Raw genomic sequence first — 27,866 nt, 5'->3', positions numbered from 1 at the left:
CCCTTCCCCTCTCCTGCTCTCTCCTCTTGCTCCTTCCCCACCTCCTATACCCTCCAACATTTCCCATTCCCTCCCCACCCCATCACTCTCTCACATTCCCCCTGCTCTCCTCCCTTCTCCTGCTCTCTCCTCTGTTCTATCCTTCATTTCTATATTTTCTATATTTCTCTATCAATTGTTCAAAGTGTTATCTTTATTCTGTAATTTGCTACTGTTGTGTCAGCTAGAATTAGCTAGACATATTGTTAGAGAATGAAATTCCACAGCCAAAAGGTAAACAGTGAACAACCACTTGAAGGAAATCAGTTGAAATGAAATGATGGAGCCAGGAGTCAGAAGAAGTCGTCTGATATGATGTATTTGACATACAGTAGATCTTGGCCAAGTCAAAGATACTTATAGGACACACATCAGATGACATGTCTTGATGCACACTTGAAGGCTACTCTGTAGCCTCAACCTATCTGTTATTCTGGCCCTGTAGAGAGCACCGTGGCACGGTGACAGGGCACAGTGTGCGATAGAGAGGAGCTGCAAATGTAAGGTACAGGTTATCTAAATACGTCTGTCTGTGTATGTACACAGGTTATCCAAATATGATGTCTATCTGTGTATGTACACAGGTCATCTAAATATGAAGTATGTCTGTGTCATAACTATATGTAACTAAAATGGAAATCTCTGTGAAGCCCTCTGAGACATGCTTGTGAATTAGGGCTATATAAATAAACTTGACTTGACTTGACTTAGGTGTTCCAGTGCTGGGGCCCTAATTACGGTAGTGAGTTGGTTGCATCTGTGTTTATCCAGCCTTTTAGACACAAAATGGTGGCTGTGAAAAAGGCCCATGGCCCCTCAGCACAAGATGCACTGGGCAGCTCCACAGATGCAAATGTGTGTCACAATCCTTACTTTCCCTGCAACTTTTCTCACAATCCGTTGCTATATAAATAAGCGTGTATCCCTCTTCAGTTGCCATGGTTAAATGAGGGTTTTTAACCAGAACCACCTTTTTTGAAAGGAGTTTTCGTTATCTTTGGGCGTACTTCTCTATGCAGTTTATCTCTATGCAGTCATCTTTGGGCATACTTCTCTATGCAGTTTGACGCAGTAACCTCTATGGAGCGGTATAAATCTCATCTAAATTGTCGCCGACAGCTGTTCATGGTGACTTGAACTTGGCAGCAATGGATCGGTTGGTGTGCAGCCAGGAGTCATCTGGGGTTATCAGCATCACATCCCACTGTAGAGCCCTCTTGTGGTCAGACATTGTACTGCAGGCACTTCCCACTTCCACTGGAGCGATGCATTTGGTGGATTTTCTGCATTTACATTGATGGACCAGTGATCATTGATTCCTTCGTCAAGTCGGGATCTCTAGCAAATCAACAGTTACTAATTGCAGTAGGCCCACACAGTAAATTGAAGACATCGGTTCCAATGTTTTGTGTGATGTTTTCGAGTGAGCCGATCAGCTGTATAGGGGCAGGAAACACGCTCGTGTGTAAACAGGAAAGCCACAATATGCCCGCATTTGCAGAAAGAGGAAGATGAACGTTGATGCTTCCTCTTTAAACCAGCCTGCCTGCAATATTGAAAGGCAAGAACCAGAGGGTGTGTAAAGTGACATTTGACAAACTTTACAGGAGAGCCAAAACAAGAAAATGACCATAATTTGCCCTGCGTTTGTTTATTAAATTCAATCTTTAATATGAAAACTTCATAAACGTGTGGATGATAATATACTTAATGAACAATGTCTTGACATTCATTAAAAAATATATGTTTCTATCTTTTTAAGTGCACTTCCACCCTTTTGGTCCCAAATAGTTCAGTGTGTTCAGTGTTAGCTCTTTTGATTGACAGAGTGTGTGTGTGTGTGTGTGTGTGTGTGTGTGTGTGTGTGTGTGTGTGTGTGTGTGTGTGTGTGTGTGTGTGTGTGTGTGTGTGTGTGTGTGTCACTGGTGTAACCATGTGTGCCTATTTTTTTTTTCATTTAGTGACCCTGTCCATGCCATAAAGTGAGCTATGGGTGGTAAGCCTGCAATAACGGAAGCTACCACTGATATAAGCTGATGTTAGGCTGATATAAGATCTGACGCTGATATAATATCTAAGATGCTGATGTTAGGCTGATACGTATAAGATCTAAGATGCTGATGTTAGGCTGATATAAGATCTAAGATGCTGATCTTAGGCTGATATAAGATCTCTTAGGCTGGCTTTACACGGTGAAACTTGCACGCAACTTTAGTTGCATGCAACTTAGGTGAAACCAAGTTGCAAATGAATTGCATGGTATAAACCCTTCTGCAACTCACTTGAAACTTCTGTGAAACTCAGCCGCGACAGTTGCACAGCTCTCAACTTTGTGGAACTAGTTTCATGCAACAGCCAATCAAAATGCTGATAACCAGTCAGCTGATCACTAGGCTCTGGCTGTCTAAATCAGTGCGCAGTCTCAACAAACACACACAAGTAGCCTACATGCCATGGCAGGACGCAGCGAAAATGCGAAAAAAACGATACAACACCTCCGAGTCCGAATTGATATTTTCCAGCGAGAAAACGATATGAAATACGATACAAAGATACAGAATGACAATTCTCGCTTGAAAAAAGAAGAAAACGATACAATAGATGAAAAATGACCAATCTAGCTAGCTAGTTTTGCTGGAAGAAACTGCCAAGTTGCACGAGACTTGATTATTTTTGAATTGCTTTGTGTAACTGTGAAGTTGCATGGAATTTGGGTTGCATGCAACTTGCAACCTGCAACTAGTTGCGTGCAAGTTTCACCGTGTAAAGCCAGCCAAGATGCTGATGTTAAGCTGATATAAGATCTAAGATGCTGATCTTAGGCTGATATAATATCTAAGATGCTGATGTTAGGCTGATATAAGATCTAAGATGCTGATCTTAGGCTGATATAAGATCTAAGATGCTGATCTTAGGCTGATATAAGATCTAAGATGCTGTTTGGCTGATATAAGATCTAAGATGCTGATCTTAGGCTGATATAAGATCTAAGATGCTGTTAGGCTGATATAAGATCTAAGATGCAGATTTTAGGCTGATATAAGATCTAAGATGCTGATCTTAGGCTGATATAAGATCTAAGATGCTGATCTTAGGCTGATATAAGATCTAAGATGCTGATCTTAGGCTGAAGATCTAAGATGCTGATGTTAAGCTGATATAAGATCTAAGATGCTGATGTTAGGCTGATATAAGAATGTAGAAATACACCGGAGAGGGGACATTGGCAGCATGAGGCAGGCCCCTCTTCCGTCTCGCTCGTCTCGTAAAAAAAGATAGTTGTATCATTTTCCTTCCTCACTGCCGCCCTCCCTCTCACCATCTTAGACGCACGCAAGTGGAACAACCTTGTAGCATCTGTAATGTCTCCCTATAGGACAGCCAGTACAGCACGTCCTTGTGTAGTGATAGCTTTGGCGGCCTGCCAGTGGAAAAGAAAGAGCGATGATTATTTGAGATGAATAGACACACACAGGGCTCTAAGCTGTAAGAGCTACACTTTATTAGAGAAAATACAATCGGGATTTATTTCTTTACATACAAAAGTCAAAGGCAATTTACAGAACATGTGCTTTCACACTTTACAGAACAAAATGTGCATTCACGGCATTGCTCCGCCAATGTGTCAACCACCAAGCTATGTACACTACACACATCTCTCACGTGCACGCACACACACACACTCACACTCACACTCAAACCAGACCGCCAAATTGTTGTTGAAACTACAAATTATGAGTCCATTTCCACCTGGCATTAACATGCGTTTTCTGCCATCAGATTGCACTCTGATGGCAGAAATGGGTGTCTTCTCAATCCGCATAAAGTTGCTGTATCCAGATTGAGGGGCCACATTGCATTTTCAATGTGTACACAATGCATCCCTGACCACCTCCGGAGGTGCTTTGGCCGATCAGATTGCAATCCTTCTTCAATGCGTTTTGGGGGGGTGTTTACACCTGTACTTAAGGGATAAAGCCCAATCTGATGACAGAAAACACATGTTAATGCCAGGTGTAAATGGCATCTATGATACAATTGCTTTATGACCCCATATGACACAAAAGTACAAATACTAAATAATATAAAATGATATTGCCGTGGCTTGACTGCTAACAAAAAGCAGTCAAGATCCTCAGAAACATATGTAAGAGTAACACCCTGACCTATCTTGCTGCTACACATCTTTCAGCGATACGTTCCTCCTGCTACACGGTTCACACAATATAAGAAACCCGCCAGTGGTTTCACACCATCAAACACACTCACTCTAAATACCTGCAACATCGCACCCGCTGCTCCCGCATCTAATTGTTCTTTGGTTAACACTTAAAGACAAATAGTATCTACTTACCGTATGTGACAATTTATTTACATCAACAGAAATGTAAGATATATATGAATTTACATAAATACCAATATATACATTGAATTTGATATCAATTAACATATAAACATAAAAATAAAAAAATAAAAAAAAATAAAAGGGGGGTTAAAAAAAAGGCATAAGACAAATTTGGCATTGTGGCAGTAATGAGGCAGCTGGCTTTTTTATGAAGAATCTAATACGAGGGATCAGCCGAGCAGCATTTTGGTCAACAAACCGCGTCACTGGGTGGCAACGGCAATGGAACCCTATGGAGCCTGAGTTTGAGCGTCTGACTCTAGCCGGCTGACCCTGTTTACATTTAAAAAACTGCGACAGTTCACACAACTTTAACATGACATGCGTACATATTATACATCAAACTCTTGACCTAATTCAAACCAGACCAGAATGTCAAAATATAAGCGATGTCATGTATAGTTTTTTGAGATATTAACGTTTGTTTGGCACAAGTCATACTAGTTAACTGCCGCATTTCTGGGTGGCTGTGACGTCACGCTGATTCATCCTATAGATAAGAGATTACACCTAATAACAATGGTCTACCTTCACTCCTAAGCACCATGTATGAGTGTAGACTGTAGACATGGACAGGAATTTTTAAAACGAAAACAAATGCACATTATATAGGCTTGGACTGATATGGATCACAATCTTTTTTGGCCATGGCATGCTTAGATTCACAATTGTACACTGTAAACTTTTAAACCAGTGGTAGCATTGTAAAAAAAAAACGAAAGAAAAAAAACAACGCAATAAGCTTGTGGTGTGACAGTATCATGATATTACATTTTGGATATCGCCAAAGTTTATATCACAATATTTTTTTTCCCTTACCATTTTTTTTGCACTGTATGAATGATTTCAAGGCCACTGTAAAGTGCTGGAATGACTGTAGGAGGCGAGTATACAGGAAGGAGGAGGAGTCTGTACAGCCACAGAGCTGACAGTAACTGAGGTAGCAAAGAGGGAAGAGACAAACAAGCCGTAGCCAAGTGGAAGTGATAGAGTGGAACAGTATACTGTACTGCTATTACAAGTTGTTTACTGTCAAGCTTGTCCTAATACTGAGGGTGGAATCCACAAAGAATAAACCAAGGATGATCAAAGTGGTTTCGCAACATGTAACATCTAACAATCACAGCCTCGCACAAAGCAATTCTCCTTTCAGGAATATATCTTCTCTTGGGCGTCTTTGAGGCGCCACTGCCTCCATTGTCATGAGAAAGTGTGAGCATCACTTCCCTCGTTAATGGGCCTATATGGGTTCCAGTACCACCAGCTTTCAGGAAGAGGAAGTCTTAAGTGTGTCTTGGCGTTGATTGTGGGGGGGCTTCACTTAAAAATTTTGTATAAACAGCAAAAGCGCAGTGTGTCGCTCTTTCGTTGGCGGTGCTAAGTGCGTCGGGATCCTTTGGTGGATTCCCGCCCCTGAGACGACTCTGACAATTGGGCCTGCTCTGGTATCAAATAGTCACGAGTGGAAGAGGAAATGCTCAGACCTGACACTTAAAGTCCACAGGAGCTGCTTTAACATGCCCCGCCCCCGGGGTCTGCACGAGGACAGACCCCCGCACCCTCCTCACTCCGGGACATCCCAAGCGGAGGGCCCCATCGGATCAAAAAAACCAGGGCACCTGTCGGGTCTGTCGGCCGTCATCGGCAGTCAGACGGAGCGTCACACACATACTCAGACCCGCGCTAACACACACCAGCGCCGAGAAGCTCAAGTTCCCTCATGGCCTCCAGCTGTTGTTGCAGGTGGAATGAGTCTTGGAATGAATAAAAAACAGCCCTTTCCCTCCTGCAGTCCAGACAGTGCACAGACGGCTCCCCTAGTAGAGGTTACGGTGAGATCGGCAACAGGGGGAACATACTGTAGCTCTGTAGACAGAGAAGAAGAAGAAGAAGAAGAAGAAGAGGATGGGCGGACTGTTTCCGGGTCAGGGGTCACAGAGATGAGGGAGGCTGCACCACCCTTTTAAACCTGCTGGAAGTCTGGAGACTCTGGGATGGCCTCTGGAAAAGAGAGAAGGGAGAAGCGATGGTCAACGAGAGAAGAGAAATGATACAGAACATTCATTAATATCCACGTGCATCGACGTGCAAAACTGCATGTGTTGTCTCTGTGCTGCTGACACGTGGACATTTAGTCTGCACATTCAAAAGTGTACTTCCTGTTGTTGCCTAAAAACACAGATCATGTCACATTACCGTAAGTCTTTTTTTTCTCAATATTTTATTTTAGATTTACCGTACGTCTTTTTTTTCTCTCAATATTTTATTTTAGATTTACCGTACGTCTTTTTCACACCCTCGTCCCACAGTGGAAATTCACACACAAGCATGCACACACAGACACAGACACATACTGTACATGCACACGCACACACACAGAGAGCGGTTCTCAGAACAAGATGTGTGATTCACTTGAAACCCGCACTTGAAAAGCAGAAGAGGCGCAGAGAGGCCCTTTCAACCCGAATTGTGAAACATGTTAAAGATAAGGGAATAAGATAAGGGAAACATGTTAAAGATAAGGGAACTGCTGCCGGTTCAATTCCTCTATGCGAAAGGTCAGCGGGGTGTCGTGCTGAACAAGGAAAACTGAAGTTAACCTTTATCTATGTAACAGAGAGCCTCAGACATGGAACCACTCTGTATCCAACCCTGTGTGGAGTTTCACCCATGATGTTTGAGCTACGAACGACTCCTTCCCAAAGCTACAATCCAGACAGAAGATCGACACGGCTCTAGTCCGAGATGCCATCGAGCGACACGTTCTCTTTCGATGACTTAATAGCTGATTGAAAAGTCACACCAAAAATTAGCGTTATTTCACAATGATTTTTGAAAAGCTCCAGAAAGTGTTAAAGGAACACTCCGCCCATTTTCAACCAGCTTTGTATCATTAGAACATCAGTATACTGTAAACTGTTTTGAAGTCTGTCATTTAATTTGACAGTTATTGAGTGTTATAGTGTGGACCAGTGACATCACTGGTCCACACTAACTCAAATTAATAACTCATTAACTCAAATCAACTCTCAATAACTGTCAAACTAGATGAATGATGAATAGTTTGACAGTTATTGAGAGTTGATTTGAGTTAATGAGTTATTAATTTGAGTTAGTGTGGACCAGTGACATCACTGGTCCACACTTTAACACTCAATAAGTGTCAAATTAAATGACAGACTTCAAAACAGTTTACAGTTTTCTGATATACTACTGATGTTCTAATGATACAAAGCTGGTTGAAAATGGGCGGAGTGTTCCTTTAAGTGTATCTCAGTGAGACTTCTTCATGTTCGCAGAAATCCTGACGAGTCTATCCAAAAGGTCATAGGAATACACATGAATAACAAACATGTGAGTTATGGTTTAGGGCCCCTGTCCTATTCCCCCCCTGTGCCCCCTGAGACTGAGCTACCAGGAAACAGGGCAATCTGCCTCAGAATGCCTGGAATGTCTGCTCAGGTGCCCCGGGAATCAGGAGGGAAAACACCCCGGCTGGAACCCCTCCGCCCTAACCAAAATGTTCCTGCATCAGTTCAGGTTGAGTCTGCGAGAGCGACCGAGTGGGCCCCGTTCAAGTGTTCAATGAGAGTGTTAAATGAGTTAAATGAGAGTGAGTTAAATGACTTGAATCATGAGTTAAATGAGAGTGAGTTAAATGACTTGAATGAGTTGAATGAGAGTGAGTTAAATGACTTGAATGAGTTAAATGAGAGTGAGTTAAATGACTTGAATGGGTTAAATGAGAGTTGCTGATGAGGGGAGAACGACGTGCGAGGGAGTCAGGGCGAGAGCTGCGATGGTGGCGGCCTGAGCAGGTGGTTTCAGTTCTGCAGGGGAGTTGAGAGAGAGTAGACACATACCACTTTCCTTACTCACATCCTACTCGATCCAGCTGTTTTGTGTGCAAAGGGTTACGTGCGTTTGCACATGCGCGCGCGCGCGTGTGTGTGTGTGTGTGTGTGTGTGTGTGAGCGCGGTTGCTAAAAAACTCTTACGCCAGATGGAAGATGTTTCGTGATCTTCAGTAAAAGACATGCAAAACCATGGTTGGTTTCCGATTGCATCAGAGTGTTCAATTTCAAAGTGTACACTCGGGATGAGTGTGCATTTTGAAATTGGTATTTCCGGAATTAGGTCCTTGTGCAACACCGTTACGTGCCAATCGTTACTTCTGCACTAGCTGCAAGCGGAAATGTGTAGGTAGCTGTGTGTGTGTGTGTGTGTGTGTGTGTGTGTGTGTGTGTGTGTGTGTGACTGTGTGTAGGTAGCTGTGTGTATGTGTGTGTAGGTAGGTGTGTGTGTGTGTGTGTGTGTAGGTAGGTGTGTGTATGTGTGTAGGTAGCTGTGTGTGTGTGTGTGTGTGTGGGTAGGTGTGTGTATGTGTGTAGGTAGCTGTGTGTATGCGCCCAAAATGCGGTTAATAAAAATAAATCACACCACAGTAAGCAGTGCGGTCCCTGCTGCGTGCGTGCGTGCGTGCGTGTGTGCATGCATTACTGTCTTGTGCGTGTTTCGAGCCCCTCCATGGCGTGCCAAAGTCTCGCCAATGAGGAAATGAATTTGCCATTCATTTCCACGACGTATCTTAAACTGTGCGTGCGTGCGTGCGCGAATGTGTCGTGACCGTGTGTGCATTTGTGCGTGCGTGTATTACCGACGAATCGATATCGTCCTCCGCTCCTCGAGACTGCCCTGTGCCTCTGTCTGTCTGTGCAGACTAGGGAGCTAGCGACCTAACCTCGCATCATCTCCTTTGAGAGAGAGCCAGTCTTCCCCAAAATCTCGGTGAACTCCCCCAAATCTCGCCGTATACACACACAAAGTCACTTATTGAAGTGGCTGCGCCGCTTAAAAAAAATTGTATGTGCGCGTGCGTCTTACCCTGTGTGGGGAAGAACACGTCCCCGTGTGCAGGAGGAGAGAGCGGAGTCCCTGGCTCGGACAGCAGGTGGCGCCCTGTCTCAGAGGACTGCCTGGTCATGATCTGGGAAATAGTGCGGGTCTTGGTTGGTGGTGATCCCCCGAGGAACACGGGGTTCTCATGGCCCTGAGCCTCACTGAAGACACACAAGAAAGAGACGCATGATGATCTATCAATGTTCAAGTTTTAGGTAGAATCAGCATGGTTGAAGGAAGCATATTTTGGACCAGGCAAATTGCTTGGCTAAAACTACCTCTAGTATCATACATGTGAATTATCAATCCACAAAACAATATCTCTGTTTATACCACTGGTATTCTAAAGAGCAGCTGTGTTGTTAAAGTAGGTCTAAAGGCCAGCTGGCTGACAGACTGTGGGAAAACTCACCTGTCCATTCTCACCAGCTCATGAGCACCTGGGAGGGAGGAAAGGGGAAATGGGCCATTGTGAATGATCTGGAACCGAACAGCGGAACACTAACAGATACAGTGTGGATGTGTTTCCTGTAGAAACCAGCACACTGGACGGAAGCGCGTGCGTAGCGTGCATCACGCGGATATGGAAAGTGTGCGTGTTTGTGTTGGTAATACTCACGTCTGTTGGACTGGCTGACCTGCCTCTGTTTGTACACAAGGACCAGAATCAGAGGCAGGGAGAGCAGAGCCAGGATGCAGGCAGCTGTGGCCAGGGCGACTGACACGGTGCCTGGTGGGGACGCAGCAAAGACCCAGTTAACTTTACCAGTCACCTTGAAGGCAGCTGATTCGCACGAGATCACGAGATCAGATCACATCATGAAAACAAAACCATCTCTCAGCGTCAGGTTAGTTGATCAATCCCTTAAATACGAGACACAAGGGCTTGGATAAAGTTGACCTACCTTCAGCTTGTGGCTTGGGATCCTCGACAGTGCACTCTTGAGATCCATTTCTCCCTGCAAAGAGATCACATGTAGAAGGTTTAGCATCGAATTTAGCGGCAATTTAGCGTACATCAGATCGGCAATTAGGCCCCGCCCCCTTTTAGGGGGAAAACACAAGCCTTCAATGTAAAATAGCACTACCCCAAAAAATTGTAGAAGAATAACAGAATCAATCTCGTTTATTAATGACCCCAAAACACCATAACATGAGAATATATTACAACTCGTCTGGCCATAGAATGGGCAAGATACACCGGAAATATGACTTTGACCCATCTAAAGTCATGTGACTCGTGTCACATATTTACATTACAGCCCAGAGCCAAGTAGCCTACAACCACGCTGGGCTCCACTACAACAGCATTTAATGTAGGAAGACTAAATTAGCAACAGGCGGACACCGGAACCAGGTCAGAGACGGGTCATGAGTCACATGATTTTAGATGGGTCAAAGTCATATTTCCGGTGTATCTTGCGCATTGTGTGGCCTGCCGAGTTGTAATATATATTGTCATGTCATGGTGTTTTCTGGTCATTAATAAACGAGATTGATTCTGTTATTTTTCTATAAAAGAAATTTGGTAGTGCTATTTTACAGTGAGGTCAACGGGGAGAGGCTTGCGCTTCCCCCCTAAAAGGGGGCGGGAACATGTGCCGCCAGCAGCCGCCTACAAAATGACGGCGGACATGTTTGTTTCCTTACGTGGCGTGACGTGCAGCACGACGTGGCTGTGGGGCCGCTGCACGGGCACGCCGTGCTTGTTGTGGTCCACCTGGAAGTCCAGCGTCATGCAGCAGTAGCGACCCTGGTCCAGGTTGGTCACGTTCTTCAGCTCCACCCAGAAATAGTCCGGCCCGGCTCCGAAGTCCACGCCCGGCGTGTGGTTGCCGTGGTTGGGGATGGGAGTGTGACGCGGGCCGACCCGTTCGTGGCAGCGCAGGTCGCTGTGGGGGGTGAACCACCAGCTGTGTCGCAGGACGTCTTTGGGGTGCAGAGGGGCGCCTTTCTGCGCGCACACCATTTTGACGTTGGCACCCACGGGGCAGTAGTAGTACAAGTGGGGCGCGGAGACACTCAGCGTGGAGGAGTGGGCGTGGGACATCTCGCCATGGGCTGCTAAGCGAGAAGAGAGACAAGGATGGGAGAATTCGCAGAGTGAATACATGGGACTTAATTATGGATACAACAGTGTATGTAAAAGCACTTGTCTCTTCTCAAAGCTACAATACATGTGCAGAATCGTCCCTCGTCCTATTTTCTGTGCACTGCATGCTTCCTGGGTTTGTACATTCTGGGTCAGCACAGTTGGTTTCCTGTTCTATATATTTATACTGTGGTTAGAGATAGTGCATCGTCTGCAGCGGGCTTACACAAATAGTGGAACCTCCTCAGGGAGTCAGACTGCCTCCTCCTCCTCCTCGTGGACAGTTACATTGCTGTAAGATCACATTTGCCAATATACAGGATGTGATGTCATCTGTGTGTGTGTGTGTATATCTCTTGTGCCATGGGGGTCAGAGGGGTTTAAGGGGGGGTGGACTACTGGACCAATCTACAATCAGCCATGGAGACAGAGAGAGAGAGAGAAGACACTGGCTTTTGGGAATTTGTGGGTGTAAATCTGTGCATTTTCGAACCACCGGTACGAATGGTGTGAACGAATAATGATTCTGTGAAGCGCTTTGAACACTTGGAAAGGCGCTATATAAATCCAAACATTATTATTATTATTATTATTATTAGTAGTATTATGTTATAGTGTGTGTTTTCCCAAGACATGGCAGTGGTACAGTAGCATTGCCTATGATCGCAGTGAAATAGCCCTTTATCACAAGAGTCGTCGCATCGCTTTTCGATGCCTTCAGGAAACTGCCAAGACAGTCGACAGACATGTCTTTACAGATCGTGTAGACGACGTTCTCCGTTCTCTCGCACCCTCACACACTGCCTCCAGTCCCACCACATCCTGCATGCTCTTCAAGACTCACGTTATTTTTCTTCTGTACAGCGCTGTGTGCATGATTATTTTATTCTGTATCATTCAAATGTCATAAAGGCATTAAGAAACAAATATGGTACATTCCACAATAATGCAATACATGGGGTCAGTTGAGTAACTGAGCATCAACAAAAGAAAATGCAATAACATAACAAAAGCAAGATGTCCCCCAGGCTGAGTGGAGTCTGACGTTATTCCCTTAAAGACCCTGGAAACCCAAAATAAAGATGCATTTTGAGTTCTTCACAGTTCACCAAACAATAACAAGGCCCACAGAAACATGCACTGTACATTGCAGGCATAGTGCATTCATACATTCATCGTGTGCACAAAACAACTGTCTGTCTGTCTGTCTGTCTGTCTGTCTGTCTGTCTGCCTGTCTGTCTTTCTGTCTGCCTGTCTGTCTGCCTGTCTGTCTGTCTGTCTGTCTGTCTGTCTGTCTGTCTGCCTGTATGTCTGCCTGTCTGTCTGCCTGTCTGTCTGCCTGTCTGTCTGTCTGCCTGTCTGTCTGCCTGTCTGTCTGCCTGTCTGTCTGCCTGTCTGCCTGTCTGTCTGTCTGCCTGCCTGTCTGTCTGTCTTTCTTTCTTTCTGTCTGTCTGCCTGCCTGTCTGTCTGTCTGTCTGTCTGTCTGTCTGTCTGTCTTTCTGTCTGTCTACCTGCCTGCCTGCCTGTCTGTCTGTCTGCCTGTCTTTCTGTCTGTCTTTCTGTCTGTCTACCTGCCTGCCTGTCTGTCTGTCTGTCTGCCTGCCTGCCTGCCTGCCTGTCTGTCTGTCTGCCTGTTTAAACTAGATCTGGACCATACAGTGCATTGTGTATAACCATTTGTGGTGGGGTTTTACATCCGGGTATGCTTTGCACTGCCGGGAAGGAAGGGTTTGTGTGTGTGCATGTGCATGTGGGTGTGTGTGTGCGTGTGCGTGTGCATGCGGGTGTGTGTGTGAATTACAAGTATGCGTGGGGGTGGATTTGCGGTCGAAAACAAATGTGAACAAGCATGCATGCAAGTGCCAGCCAGTGCAATGGTGGTGTGGATCCGAGTTTCTAAATGTGTGTGTGTGTGTGTGTGTGTGTGTGTGTGTGTGTGTGTGTGTGTGTGTGTGTGTGTGTGTGTGTGCTTGTGCATGTGAGAGACAGGGGTTCAGGAGGTTTATTGGCCAGGGTTTGAGGAGTGGGCTTCCTACTTCCTGAGTGGTCCCGGCCGGCACGCGAACACGGTTCCCGCTCCTCCACTCGCCAACTGACCTTCCTGCCCCGCTCCTTAGCACTACTTAAAACTGCTGGGCCTGTTCCTGTGTGCAGTACCACCGTCGCCCTCAGGGGGTCGCATAACGCAGCCTGAAGGAGCTTTTTGCCTCAGGCAGCAGCCAGCAGCACATAAAAGAGGAAGCACATCGTTTGTTTTAGTCTAAAAATGCCAATTCCGGCCTTAAGTGCCGTGGTTTACATACTGCTGGGTAGGAAATACAGTAGCTGAGCAGCCAACGACCCGCGCTCTTTGATTAGCTGTGGATGTGTGTATGTGTGCATCCTGTGTGTGTGTGTGTGTGTGTGTGTGTGTGTGTGTGTGTGTGTGTGTGTGTGTGTGTGCGCGCATGCGTGTGTGTGTGTGCGTGCGTGTGTGTATATGTGCTTTCAGTGCCCACTGTGCTTGTGTCCGTGTGTTCCTGTGTGTGCGACTGGACCTTGCTGCACTAGCCATTGTGTGTCAGGAAGAATTAAAGTGAAACTGTTGCCCCTGTGGCTGTTCCTGCCTGCCTCTGTGTGTGTGTGTGTGTGTGTGTGTGTGTGTGTGTGGGGGGGTGTGGGGGGGGGGGGTGGGGGGGGGGGGGGACACAATAGGAAGGGAAGCCCTTCTCTCCTGTTTCAGGCCTGCCTCCATGTCCTTCTTGACCACTGTTCCCCAGGTTCTCTTGACCTATTTATACTAGTTTAAGGTTGGGTCTATTTTTAGCATGTGGTTTGGCAGAGACTGTCTAGCCAAGGAGAGATGTTTTGTTGTTGTTGTTGTTGTTGTTGTTGTCAAAAACACAAACAGGCATAATATATACATGTATGTTCATGCTTTGGCCCTTTAGCTCTGGAGATGAACAGACAGCCAAAGCCAGATGAACTGTTACACAAGTATCTCAGATACAGGATCCTGAAAACACCAGACCTCGGTGAAATAGTTTGATGAAAATGATCTTTTATCATTTGTTTGATCATAGTTTTAGGTGCCAGATCGGGGGGGGGGGGGGGGGGGGGTTTGGCACAGAGGAAAATACCATCAAGTTCAGTCCTTTTATTGTGTCAGCACCATGTGAATTGTCTTGATGTGCTTCCAAGGCAAGCAGGTATCAAAACAAACCGAAAGTATTTTATTTTGAAGTGCTTTCTTGACCCAGGTCTCAGGTTAAGACACTTTTTTTCCCACTGTTTTCACTGGTGTACATAAGACATCTGTGTCCCAGCTCTGTTCTTCTGCATCTACATTTTTCTCCCCCTCTCTGATCTCCATTCTCAGGATCCTGATAGCCCCTCAGGGCCCATACAGACACAGAGCGCCTTTTGTTTTGAGACCCTGTGAATAGCACCTGTTTAGAACATGTTGCCTCTGACAGCTTTCTTAGCACGCTGGCGTGCCGCAAAAGCCTGTTGGAATTAATTAGTCTTTTATTTCCCACTGAAGTTCCCCCAGTTAAACCTGAGACCCTTTTCTTCTGCAAGAGTATACTTTAATTACTCTACTGGGGGCGGGGCGGGAGGGGATTAGATTAAAGATACTGAGCAGATGAAGGATACTGAGCATGCCCTACTGGTGAATCTAGTATCTATCCATATGCATGAGAGTCGTCTTCTATCTGTGTTTGTAGAAGAGCTGCCCCCCCCCCCCCCCCCTCAAGTCTCACCTACTGCAATGGGAATGATTAGCCAACCCATTATAGGGTGTTAATGAAAGCAGCGGGAGGATCCCAGATTATCCCAAACACACACACACACACACACGCACACGCACACACACACACACACACACGCACACACACACACACACACACACACACACACAGAGAGGGGGGGGGGGGTAGTTTCAGTGGTTGCTAGCATAATAAACTGAATGCATTAAGCTCCTTTCAGGGGGAAGTGCTACAACGTTGTCCTTCAGTCACTTGTCAGTTAGTCATGACAGGAAGTGATGTGTCAGTTAGTGACGGGGGTGATCGTGATCAGGATGAGGCACAGATCCCGCCCATCTCTCCTCGTTCATTTTAATTCGCTGTGTTTGTGTCTTTCGCCGTTTCGTAAAGCAGTTTGTCCCAAAACTTGTTGTTGCATAAATCTGACTTGACACTATCTCCTATCTGCTCAGTAATCAAGACTATAATCTTACTGGCGCCTGTAACACTGCTCACTCAAATGTACCTCTGTCATTAGCGGTTAGTGTAATGACGGCTTTCTTTGTAAGCTTACTTACAACATAGTTGCAACATAACTTCTTCATTTTTACTTCGTTTTAAAACTCTGAAGCAGAAGTACTGTTTTTTTCTGTTTTGTTTTTACGTTGAAGGTGAAGCTCTTTATAACAAACAGAGACTCAGTTTTTATCCGTGAGTTCAAGTCTTTGCCTGCGGTCTTTCTCAGTTCTGCAGTCCCTCCTGCTTTTCCTCCATAGAAGCACTGTTAATATTCTGATAAAACTGTTATTATAACACAGAGAGATCCTGCATCCTCATTGGTCACTGCTGCGGCTTGACGAGGAGGAACAGAGTCAAGGCCGCGCAGACAGTGGTCAATGATGCATCCTTGGGCTGTGCGGCATGCAGGGAGTCACCAGCAGTATGAAGGACACTACAGACAGAGATGTCATTGGCTGACTACAGCAGAGACATCAGACCACGAGATGCGTATTAAAAATACAACACCCAGAAAAAGAATCCTAAGCATGTGCACAAACATAGAGACTATATACTTCTGTTTTCTCTCCACTGTCTCCCTGCACCAATCAGGACAGTTCTTGTTGATGGGAGTGACCCGGGCCGGGAAGCCATTTTTAAATGGGCTGCTGCGGATGCCTCATGATACAGATGTATCCAGGACACGGGATCGATGAGCAGCATGAGCTCGTCCGACAGAACAGGAGGAGAAAGTAGTCGAGACAGAGAGTGGTCACATCCTGTGGAGTCCACATCCGCAATCGCTACACTATAGTATCGACCGTTTGTGGCCGTGCCATTGTCCCACACAGGCAGCTAAATGCCTGTCCAGAATGAGGGGAAAGCAGGCACCGATTATCACTCTGTTTATCTCTTAAGGAACCCAAGCGAGCCACGGAGAGAACGCTTATTATATTGGCAGTGGCACAAACAGCTGTTTTCATCATAGGCCGAGTCTGAGAGGAAGGAAACTCCAAAACAAAGAAGACATAGCAGGGCCGAGGCGAGGGGACTCCTGAGGCTGCAGCCTCGACCCTTCAGGTCTTTGTCAAATCTAGACAATGTTGGCGTCTGATTGTGTTACAAGTGCACTGCTCATGTAAACTACATGTTCCAGTAGGCTACTATGCAAAAATGACATTCCACATATAGGCTATAGAGATGTGTTCATAAAAAGAAAGAAAAAATCTAAAATAATAATCATAATCATAATAAATGGATTTGCATCTAGGCCGTTTGTTTCCATTTTCCTTTTGACAAGTTGAGTTGCCATTATCTCCATCTACAAATAGGCTTATACTATCTCTTAAAAAAAGGAAGGGGGAAAAACGCTTGACCCAACAGATTTTCAGTACACTTTGACGGGCTTATCCCTTGAGCTTTATCCAAACAGACCAAATCCTCAAGCCGAAAACCGATGACCTCTGCAAAGGTTTTTCAGAGGCATTTGAAGTGAAGCACTCCGCGTCCCGGAGGCAACAGCTGTGTCCCTTCGCTCCACCCGTGTCAAGTGGCTGAAGTGATCCAAGTCCCTCCAGCTAGCATTGCCTCCAAAAAACTCCCAACCCCGACACCATAAATAAATACACATGCGTCAGTTTTGACAGTATACGTCTGTCTAGACTACCACTATGTATTTCAAGATGTGTGTCACTCACCACTAAAAGGCGAGTAGCCTAGGCTACTCACCTTTTAACTGCGGAGTGGACTCCGCAGTTAAAAGGTGCTTGTCTTGAAGTGGGTTTGGGTGAGTTTTGGTTTTACCCAGTCATGGTTTTACGCTTCACTGCATCCCTGGGGTGGGGCGTTAAAGCAGCTCCAGATGTTCTGGCTCAACAACAACAATAACAAACGGTGTTGTTGTGTACCACGTTGTTGTGTGTGTGTGTAGTAATACGCCTAATAATAAGAGTATTTGAGAGACAACATGCTACGTTGATAAGCTGTGACCGCAAGACGCCAACTTTGAGTAGACAGCGTTACAGTATGTAAACACAGGTCGCTATTTAGTTACATTGAGCAATATTTCCTGTCGGAACTTGTTGGGTCAAACTGTAGCCATAATAACATTCCTGATAGTGATCGTTTTACAGTGATGTGCTATTTCTACCCACGTGTATCTTTTCCTTGAGTGAGTTTTCGTTGCGAGTGAATACACACGCCTGAATGGACGCACGGACTCGCCTGACAACAAGTTGGCGCACGCCCGCGTCGGCCGGGCCGGGGCGAGCCGGGGCGCGGGTCGTGCCAAACCAAACAGCGAGCGCAGTGAGCGCAGTGGAGAGGATGAGTCGTGTGCGTGCATGGCTTACCTCCAGCAATGCAAAACAGAACGGAGCAAAGCCAAACTATGCTCCTCTGTCCCGAGCGTGCACTCCGGCAGCCAGGTAATCCCCTCTTCATGGCTGTCTTGTTGATGCTCTTCCAAGATGAACAACGTTTGACTCAGGGCGTCAGGCGAACGACAACTACCACTCCAAAGTGGATTAAACTTTAGATTAAACTTCCCTCTCCTTCACCTTCAAAGTAGTCGCGACTTTAGAGCGACGAGACAGACTGAGAGTTTCCTGCTTGACAGGCTCTTGTCACTCTGTCACGCAACTTGACTTCTCTGTCTGAAGATGAATTTCAGCTTGCAGGAGGAGGACAAACAGATACGAGAGGGGCTCCTCCCCCGCTCGCTCGCTCTCTCTCCCTCCCTCCCCCCTCTCTCTCTTTCTCGCTCTCTCGCTCGCTCTCTCTCTCTCTCTCTCTCTCTCTCTCTCTCTCTCTCTCTCTCTCTCTCTCTCTCTCTCTCTCTCTCTCTCTCTCTCCCTCTGCGTGATTCTCTACAGTGCCAAATGAATCTATATTTAAAAAATCTAGCTGGTGTATCGATTCAATTTATTTGACAAAAATACAATAAACAGCATACAGTCAAGTCAAGTCAACTTTATTTATATAGCACATTTACAAACAGCAGCAGCTGAACCAAAGTGCTTCACAGGCAAGGAGCAAATGAGGAGCACAAATATAAAACAGGTGTAAGTGCAGAAATTATACTAAGTAAAAAATGCAACACAATACAGGATATGATAGAGATTAAAAGGAGAGAAGAAGATAAAAGGAATAAGAACAATAAAACAATTATAAAACAATAAATATAAACAATTGGCAATTAATAGCCCTGCTGCTACTATACAAGTCTTAGCAGATTCTGCAGGTACAGTATAGGGCAGGTAAGGGTATGTGGCCTTAGCTCTCTCAATTTTCTCTACATGCATTCATTCATCAGTTTTCAAGCCAGCAGCATCCTAATGAAATTTGACACACAATGACACTTTTGCTAATCTGGTTACTAGTTCCAAATCCACCATGTGTCTCCTCCTAGGCCAGATCCATGCCAAACTATTTAAAGAGCTACTCCCAATATTAGGAGGTCCACTCCTCCATAATCAATGAATCTTTTAACACTGGCATTGTTCCTTCAACCTTTATCAAATTGATGCTATTCCAATGTACCGTATTGATCACTCATTTGCCCATCATATTGTAGTGTTCCAGGTAATCCAGGTATTACCTGTAATGTGATGTGCAATAGAGGTGTCTAGATTGCACCTAGGAACTAATGTGTGTGGGTGTGTTCCTGGGGGGAAGGGGGGTATATAGAGCCAGCGGCCGTGGGCCGGATGTCAGTCTAGCTATGGAGCGAGCTGAGATGGTTGCTGTGTGTAGAGCTAGCTGTGTGAGCTAGCTGCTAGGAGCTGAATGAGCCTGTGAATAAAAAGCCTGTACCAACTTCAAGTCTCCAGTTCCTTGGACAAATACTCACTTCGTTACAATATGACCATCATCATGTGCTATGAGCTCATCAGGACACACCTATTTTTCTTTGGAGTCCCACTCATCCTTCAAACAACATCATGAGATTCTAGGAGGAGCACTGCTTGACCGTGACCGCCTGGTAAACGCCTAGCCCACTCTGACTCATAGTCAGAGAATTACATTATTCCATTTGCTATGGTGTACTTCTCTCCATGCATGTGTGTTAATTAAAGTGAACACTCAATCAACAGACAGCAAACATGTCTTTATTATTCTTTATTACTAATATATTCATAAACCTTCAAAACCGTTAAACCTCTACTCAAGAAATCAAATCTAGACCCACACATTTTAGCTATACAGGCTGATTTCTAACCTCCCTTTCATGCCCAAACTGTTGGAAAGAGATGTCTCTAGTCAGCTCATGGCGCATCTGCCCAGAAAAATAATCTTTTTGATCGTTTTCAGTCTGGATTTAGATCTCATCACTGTACACAAACGGGACTGACCAAAGTACTAAACAATCTATTAATTGCTAGGGACTCAGATCAAACTTCTGTTTTTCTGCTCCTTGACCTGAGTGCAATCTGCGTCTCCAACGTCACCCCGCCGCCCCGACATCTGACGCCTGAACTCTGGTCTGAATTGACGAGGCCATCTCCACAGCAACGCTGTGTTTAGCCGGAGGAGGCTCAGACTACACACACACACAAACACCCATGGACTCTAAGGACTCACAGGCCTACACACGGTCACGCACGCACTCCCCCAAACCCCCCCCCCCCCTCCCCTAAACCCCACCCCCCGCCTCCAGCAACTTCCCCCCGCTTTGCAACACCCCCCCCCCCCCTACCCCCCCTTCCCTCCCACGATGAACCAAACCGGCGCTGTAATGGCAGCCTCCCTGGTGTCGTGGTGTGGGTTGTCTTTGCTGGTAACCCTGTACATTTACAACAAATGTATCTGTATTGTATAATATTGAAGTGTGCCTTTATTACTTTTTCTAACTAGTAATAATGTGAATTCTGAGTTATTTATATGCTTTGTCCAATCCAAATTGCTGGCGCTGTTCAATGGCGACCCGGTTTTGCTCTCCGACTCTGAGAGCGAACCAAGCAGAATTTAGCTCGTGATACTTGTACCATGAAGTGACAATAAAGTTAATCTCAATCTCAATCTCAAAGACCTGCGTGCTACTTTAGAAACTGTGGACCACACCATCCTCTTAGATTGCTTAGAAAACTATGTTGGTAGGGGATGGCACTTGACTGGTTTTGTTCCTACTTATCTGACAAATCAGTCACAACGTGTGGTACTTAACAACTCTATATCTGACTACTCAAGTGTCAGACATGAGTGGCTTTTAAACATGAAGTCTGGATCATGTCAGGCTAGCCAGAGCAGGATATTTTCCGGTTTTACCTTTTTAAACATGAGGGGTCTTTGTTTAGAAACAACTGGATATGAGCCGTTTTTTTCTGCCGGGGGGGGGGGGGGGGTTAGCATGTATCGATAACAAGAAATGTGATAGGAAACAGCTTTAGCGAATTTGTAACCAAACTCCATTCAAAAACATGCCGTTTTAACATTGGCATTGTGCCAAAAATGAGTGCAGTCAAAATAGTGGTCGCACCGTCGTCAATCACTGTGGGTGATTTATTTTACAAGTGGCATTCAAGTCATATCTGACTAGTTTTAAATTTATTTCTCCCCACAAAAGTTAGGCTAGGCCTACGTCTCGATATAGGCTGTCAGTCAGTCAGCTCCTCTCCTCTCCGCAGTGTGGACGCTCACAGTCACACAACACTGCCTGCCTCAAATGGCTGCCTCACACAATAGACTTGGCTACTTTTTCTGTGTACTGTACATGGCTACATGCTACCCCTGGGGTACATTTTCAGAAAGTTGATCATACACCCGCTTTGTTATGCAGACTATATGCAAATCTACCTCCCTGTAACAACCAATGACTCCTCCAACCTTCTGAATCTAGAGAACTGCTTATCTGAGATCAAAAGCTGCCAAGTAAAACTGAGATGTTGCTGGTTGGTCCAGTCAAACACATGTAGTTCAAAGATGTAACCATAAACCTTCATGGCTGCTTAATTTCCCCAAAACAGACATTCGGGATTCTAGGAGTAGTCTTTGATCCCTTTGTACCACACATTAAAAACATCACTAAATCTGCCTTCTTCCACCTACGCAATTTAGCTAGGGTTCGCCCAATTCTTTCATTGGCCGATGCTGAAACCCAAGTACATCAAGAATAGACTACTGCAATGCACTCTTCTCTGGCCTACCTTTACCTACAATTAAGGGTCTTCAATTAGTCCAGAATGCTGTAGCTATGGAGTCCTAACCAGAGCAAGGAAGTTTGACCATAGAACACCAACATGTATTGGCATTGGCTGTCGATACAGGCCAGAGCTGATTTTAAATATATATACTTACTGCATCTATCCCTGCCATGTCGTGTATCCTTGTGGGTATGTCTCTATGTGGGCATATCTGTGCAAATATTTGTGTGGTTATCCTTGTGTGTGCATACATTCTCAAATGCTTCTACATTGTGAAGTGTGCCCTCGGGGTGATGTTGCACTATAAATAAATAGAAACTGAACTGAAGTGAACTGGGAGCTGTCCTCTTCTAAAGCCACCTATTTCTGAAGAAAATGGTGAAAACGACATACCCAAACTAACATGCTTACTGTGGCTGAGCCGCTACCTTTTCTGAAAGGTAAGACTTTGAAGTTTCTGTTCCAAGTGTCAGAATGACTCTATGTGTTACTGACCCTGAGTAACACCAGCTCAAACACAGTGGTTGATTCTCGCCTAGAATAAAAAACACTTTTAGAGTGTAAACAGTTACCTGTGGTTGTTGTATTTATGGCTAGGAACCCAATGGAGACATAGCCACAGGCCTTACCACATCCCAACTCAAAGAAGATGAAAAAATACCAAAACATGAGTATTTGGCAGTGGTTTTTGTAGGGAGATACCTAGGCGGATTTCCAAAAAGCCATTATAAAAAGCCATTTGAAAAAGCCAAATAATCTGAAATGTTGTCTTTGTCTTTGTACAAAGACAGCTATAACTTCTGCTGTGTTGATCTGATCTGAAAAAGGAAGACATGGTTCGATGCGCAAGATTCAGCCGGTTAATTTGGTATGTAGCATGAACAGCATTGTTCAGAATTAACTACCTAATTAATCACATAAATGACAGATGAACAGCAAAAAAATCAGAAACGTAACGCCGGGGTTACGGTGCCATGCAAGAGGTTGGTTAAGCTCTGTAGGGATCTTAGTTATAAAACCTATGTACACACTCACAGTTTGCATAACTCTTGTATCTGTCCTATTTTGATTATGCTGCAGAGGGGTCTGTGGTTATCTAAGCAAACAAAATGTGACGCCATTCAGAACAGAGCTATTATATGTGCTGTTTCCTGGGTGTGCATGAAATGTCCCCAAAACTTGCAGTATGTGTTGTGAAATGATGAGAGCCATGTGAAGGGGTGACATAAGGGTGACATATTGCAACCATGAATAGATGAATCAACATGTCACATAACTTACCAAAGACTTACCAAACTAAATTTCTATTGAGATTTTTTACGTAATTATTCTTGGGCAAGGGAGCTTGTAAAAAGTATTTGGCAACGCAGGTCTCCAATATAATATACCAGTATATAGAAATAAATTAGCTTGTAGATTATAAACAGAAATGGACAGAGGAAGTTTTGTGTAAACCGAAATTTAGAACGTACATTCTAAATCAGGGGTGTCAAACATGCGGCCCGGGGGGCCAGATCCGGCCTCCCAAAGGGTCGAATGCGGCCCCAAGGATGACTTTGCAAAGTGTGAAAATTGCACTGAGAAGTCCTTCAATCCAACATGATGCACTTGTGAAGGCTAAGAGGTAGCAGGTTTCAGGAGCAAGTTCAATATTAAGTCGCCTATTCATGTTATCTGTAGTAATCACTTATAGTCAGCTATTTTCATTAGCTTTGCTTGACTATAGAGAATTGCACAGTTGCCATCAACTGTAATCATGGGTGTAGTGATAAATACAGAGGTGGGTAAACTATCCAAGGTGAGTAGTTTACCCACCTTGTTTGCCCTCATTGATTTATACAGTTAATCTGAAAATAGGTGAGTAAACTAACTGCCTCATTTCAAAGCGGTGGGTAAATTGCGTTTACTTGCGTTTACCCTCCACTACACACTATTATTTTTTAAATATGGCACTTTATTTCTATTTTTAATTAAAGACAGGACATGACGATACTGTATAGCACTTTACGATCAGCACTTTATGTCTCTTACATGTTCTGTGTCTTTTATTGTTTTTACTGTTTTTATTGATATCTACCTTTTCTGGCACATTGCAGAGACTAAGTCCCATTGCATTTCACTGCATGTTTTACACTGTATTTCTGTGCAAGTGACAAATAAAGTATCCTTGATCCTTCCTTGACCCCTGATTGTAATGCACAGTACAGACAGTAGATTTGATAATGTGCTTGATGGTATCTGAGATAACCCTAGGTGTTGTAGGGTTGTACCTGTAATCCTTGACACTATAAACCGGAACATTTTGAGGTTTTGTCATTTATAGGTTATTATTGATTATTGATTTTCATTGTCTGGCCCACTTGACACCAAATTGGATTGCATGTGTTAAATGCCTACCAACAGCATAGGAGGGCGCTTTATATTTGCTGTGTTCAACTCAGATGTGCCCAAGTTATTTTTATTTATTTATTTATTTATTTATTTATTTATTTATTTATTTATTTATTTAATGAAAGGATAGAAAATCCTACTGATTGCAGAAGGCAAGGAAATAGCAAAGACAGCAATAATTAATCATACCGGGAGCCAAGAATGTCAGTTCACTAAACGCTAAGGCATGGCAAACTGCATCTAATTTACAACCAAAATGTCCAAATAGGGGATAGGGGACAAGTGGAGAAATGACTGATCAGTGATCAGTGATCACTGAGAAGACATTGTTTAGTCATTGTGATCAAATATTAGATGTACAGTAGGTCATCAAACTGAAAAGCAGAGTTAAACGAGACAAGCCATAAATAGTGGTGAGCCTTTCTAAAGGTTTCCTCTTCTCTCTCTGTGTTTGGCGCACAGACGTCCACCACCGTCTATGTTCACATTGTGGATGAGAACGACAACGCGCCCGAGTTTCCTGAGGAGGAGTACGTGACGGTGCTGAGCGAGGGGCCCGAGACAGTGGGTGCCACCATCGCCACGGTGACGGCCATCGACCCAGACGAGGGTCTGAACGGCACCCTGCGATACGCCATCGCCCACGGCAACCTGCTCCAGACCTTTCGCATCAACCACATCACTGTAAGGCGTGATAACAGGGCAGCTTTTTTAAGCCGGCGCCAAAAAACCGATACGCTAACCTTTCGTCTGTGTGTTGTCCAGGGAAGGATCACCGCTGTGAGGGACCTGGACTATGAGATCAGCAATGGCCACTATGCGCTGGTTGTCACGGCAACAGACCAGTGTCCAATCCCCGGCCTTCGCTTGACATCTAGCACAACAGTAATGATGCAACTGAGACACGCTCTTTGTTCGTTTGCTGATACAGAGCACCGCAAGGATGACGTGTTTTTGTAGGACGAACCCGGAAGTTAGCATCGCGCTGGGTTCCCTCTTCTGGAAGTCAATGGGATTTGTGTGTATGGGGATTTTGGTTAGATTGCCTGAAATAAAGTCTGTGGTTCACAAAAGTTGATAAAAGGGAGACTTTTGTGTTCACCAAGATAATCTTCACAAATGAACACAGCACTTGTATGATTTCTGAAGCATAAATGTGATCGCCAAAAATCTAAATTGTCAGAAAACACCAAATGGTGTTCATTTGTAAAGATTATTTTGCTGAACACAAAGGTCTCAGTTTCATACAGTAAACGTTGGTTAACCACAGACCTTAGTTCAGGCATCTAACTAAAATCCACAAACATCTCACTGACTTCCAGACGAGGGAACCAGGCGATGCTAACTTCCAGGTTTTAGGGTTCATTCCTGTGCTCTTCTATAACAGATTATATTATTATTTGTCCCTACCTTCGGGCCTGATGATTTTTTCCCCCATCACATTTCAGCCAAACAGATTAGACACAGATCACACAATCAACAACCTCTCTCTTTAGCAGATGTATAAAATCATTCTCTCTCCTAGGTGCTGGTGAACGTCTTAGATGTGAACGATGTGACGCCCACCTTCCCCAATTTCTACGAGGGACCCTTTGAGGTGAGCGAGGGCCAGCCGGGACCCCGCGTCTGGACGCTCAGGGCCACCGACGACGACTCCGGGCTCAACGGCAAAGTGGAGTACAGCATCACCGACGGAGATCCTCAGAGTTAGTACCCGATCCATTTCTGTGAATAATAATAATAATGTGTCTGTGGGTGCAGGGTTTTTCCTGCATAGAGACATTGTTGGCACACCCCCCAAAAGCCAGAAAGGCCTGATATATTCGAGTTCAGGACAACGCTGACTGCATACTAACTCTGACTAGACACTAACCCAAAAGTCAAATGTAGGCTACACACGATGACAGTCATGAATACCGAGTAGTCACCCCCCAAAGATTCATTCAGAGGAAGGGAAAAACCCTGCGGGTGATAGACGTATTATCAAATTCACTCAACATCGTCATCCTTCTCTCTCTATCCCTCCCTCTCTGTCTCTGTCTCTCCCTCCCCCTCTCTCTCTCTCCGCTCCCTCTCTGTCTCTCCCTCCCCCTCTCTCTCGCTCCGCTCCCTCTCTGTCTCTGTCTCTCCCTCCCCCTCTCTCTCTATCCCTCCCTCTCTGTCTCTGTCTCTCCCTCCCCCTCTCTCTCTCTCCGCTCCCTCTCTGTCTCTGTCTCTCCCTCCCCCTCTCTCTCGCTCTCCCTCCCTCCCTCCCTCCCTCCCCCTCTCTCTCTCTCTCTGTATCAGATGAGTTCATGGTTTCGCCGGTGGATGGCGAGCTGCGGGTGAGGAGGGATGTGGAGCTGGACAGAGAGACCACGCCCTTCTACAACATCACAGTCACAGCCAAAGACCTCGGCCGGCCACCTCGTAGCAGCTCGGTGGGCCTACATCACTCACACACACGCACGCACACACACTCACTCACACACACGCACCACTCACTCACACACACACACACACACACACGCACCGTCTGGATCTTGCAAGCACTTGCACAGCAATCTAGCACACACAGAACACAACAAATATGCTTTGACTACTTTTGTTTGTTTGTGAGGCTACAGTACTGAAAGTGTATTATACAAAGTATTTTTTGCTACGGCAAATAAAGTATGACCACTCTTATAAATTATTCTCTTCAAATGGATCAAACCCATTAACGAGCTTCCGACGCCAGCTACACCTACAGTACTTCTTAAAACGCTCAGTTGCAATGGGATGACTTGTGTGTTTTATTCAGGTGGTGGTGGGGGTCCAGGTCCTGGACATCAATGACAACGACCCGGTGCTGCTCAACACGCCCTATAACACCAGTGTGAGCGAGAGTGCCGCCACACGCACCCCCGTGGCCAGGATCCAAGCTCGAGACGCAGACAGCGGACGCAACGCTCTGCTCACCTTCAGCATCACCGCCGGCAACCGGGACGGAACTTTCTCCATCAATGAGACTGTGAGAGGAGGGCGTGGGCTGGTCTAAGGGCGGGAATATAGAAACGGTAGAAATGATGGTTAAATAAAGTATTGGAGATTGTACAGTATAATGTGGTGAAATGAAAAAGGGCAGCATGGAAGTGCCAAGTTTCGAAAGTCTTTTAGCTGGACTGGTTATAGGTTTGATCAGATTAGAAGAAATTTAAGTTAATCCTGCGGGAGAATTGGGTGATTGCAGAAGCAGAATGGACGATGATGAAGATAAAGATACAACTTTTAAGTTATGCTCAGGCATAACTCCTATTTTATGTTGACTAGATTTACAGGTTAGCCATTTTTTTGCAGGATTTATAGCTTATATGAAAGGTACATAATTCGGTGCTTCTCAACCTTTTTACACCAAGTACCACCTCAGGAATTACCACAATATGAAAATATGAGAGGGAGGGACCCCCCACGTACCACCAGTGGTACCCGTACCACAGGTTGAGAACCACTGACATAATGTATACTGTATATCCTTTAACAAGTAAAGTCCTGCAGCAAGACACTGAAGCTCTAAAGCTATAGGGGGTCGCTATTTTGCAAGTGATAAGAGTTGTGCAAGAACGAGAGCATTATATTACAGAAAAAGGGTGGCATGTATAATAAAAAAAATCCTTCAAGAATAGAGACACTGCGGAGCGCGTCATCATTCAGA

At 45.0% G+C, this 27,866-nt stretch overlaps 2 protein-coding genes across 4 annotated transcripts in view; one reads left to right on the top strand and one right to left on the bottom strand.

Annotated features, from left to right (window-relative positions):
- Positions 1-27,866, top strand: part of cdh23 (cadherin-related 23) — a gene marked incomplete at its 5' end in the record, with an annotated part of 241,806 nt that overhangs the window by 192,749 nt on the left and 21,191 nt on the right. The window contains 5 exon segments of the mRNA XM_083658386.1: positions 24,656-24,877; positions 24,959-25,078; positions 25,719-25,899; positions 26,480-26,613; positions 26,976-27,185. Of these exon segments, the coding sequence (XP_083514512.1) occupies positions 24,656-24,877; positions 24,959-25,078; positions 25,719-25,899; positions 26,480-26,613; positions 26,976-27,185 (867 nt within the window).
- Positions 3,518-18,294, bottom strand: vsir (V-set immunoregulatory receptor). Of its 3 annotated transcripts, XR_014553663.1 has the most exons (8): positions 18,014-18,294; positions 10,994-11,407; positions 10,249-10,302; positions 9,963-10,073; positions 9,756-9,783; positions 9,329-9,504; positions 4,717-6,445; positions 3,518-4,585 (listed from the first exon to the last, which is right to left on the bottom strand). XR_014553663.1 is itself a non-coding variant. In XM_083658396.1 (7 exons), exons 1-7 carry the CDS (start codon positions 18,102-18,104, stop codon positions 6,408-6,410), a joined length of 912 nt encoding a protein of 303 aa, XP_083514522.1. In that variant the 5' UTR covers positions 18,105-18,294; the 3' UTR covers positions 3,518-6,407. The 3 variants fall into 3 exon arrangements, 2 of the variants coding, with proteins under 2 accessions (XP_083514522.1, XP_083514523.1); XM_083658396.1 differs by having other exon boundaries at positions 3,518-6,445; XM_083658397.1 differs by having other exon boundaries at positions 3,518-6,445; positions 10,994-11,404.

The sequence above is a fragment of the Poromitra crassiceps genome (assembly GCF_964638095.1).
Source record: "Poromitra crassiceps genome assembly, chromosome: 22".
Classification (NCBI taxonomy): domain Eukaryota; kingdom Metazoa; phylum Chordata; class Actinopteri; order Beryciformes; family Melamphaidae; genus Poromitra; species Poromitra crassiceps.
Note: the sequence above shows the minus strand (reverse complement) of the source record. Positions and strands in the feature narration are given on the sequence as shown.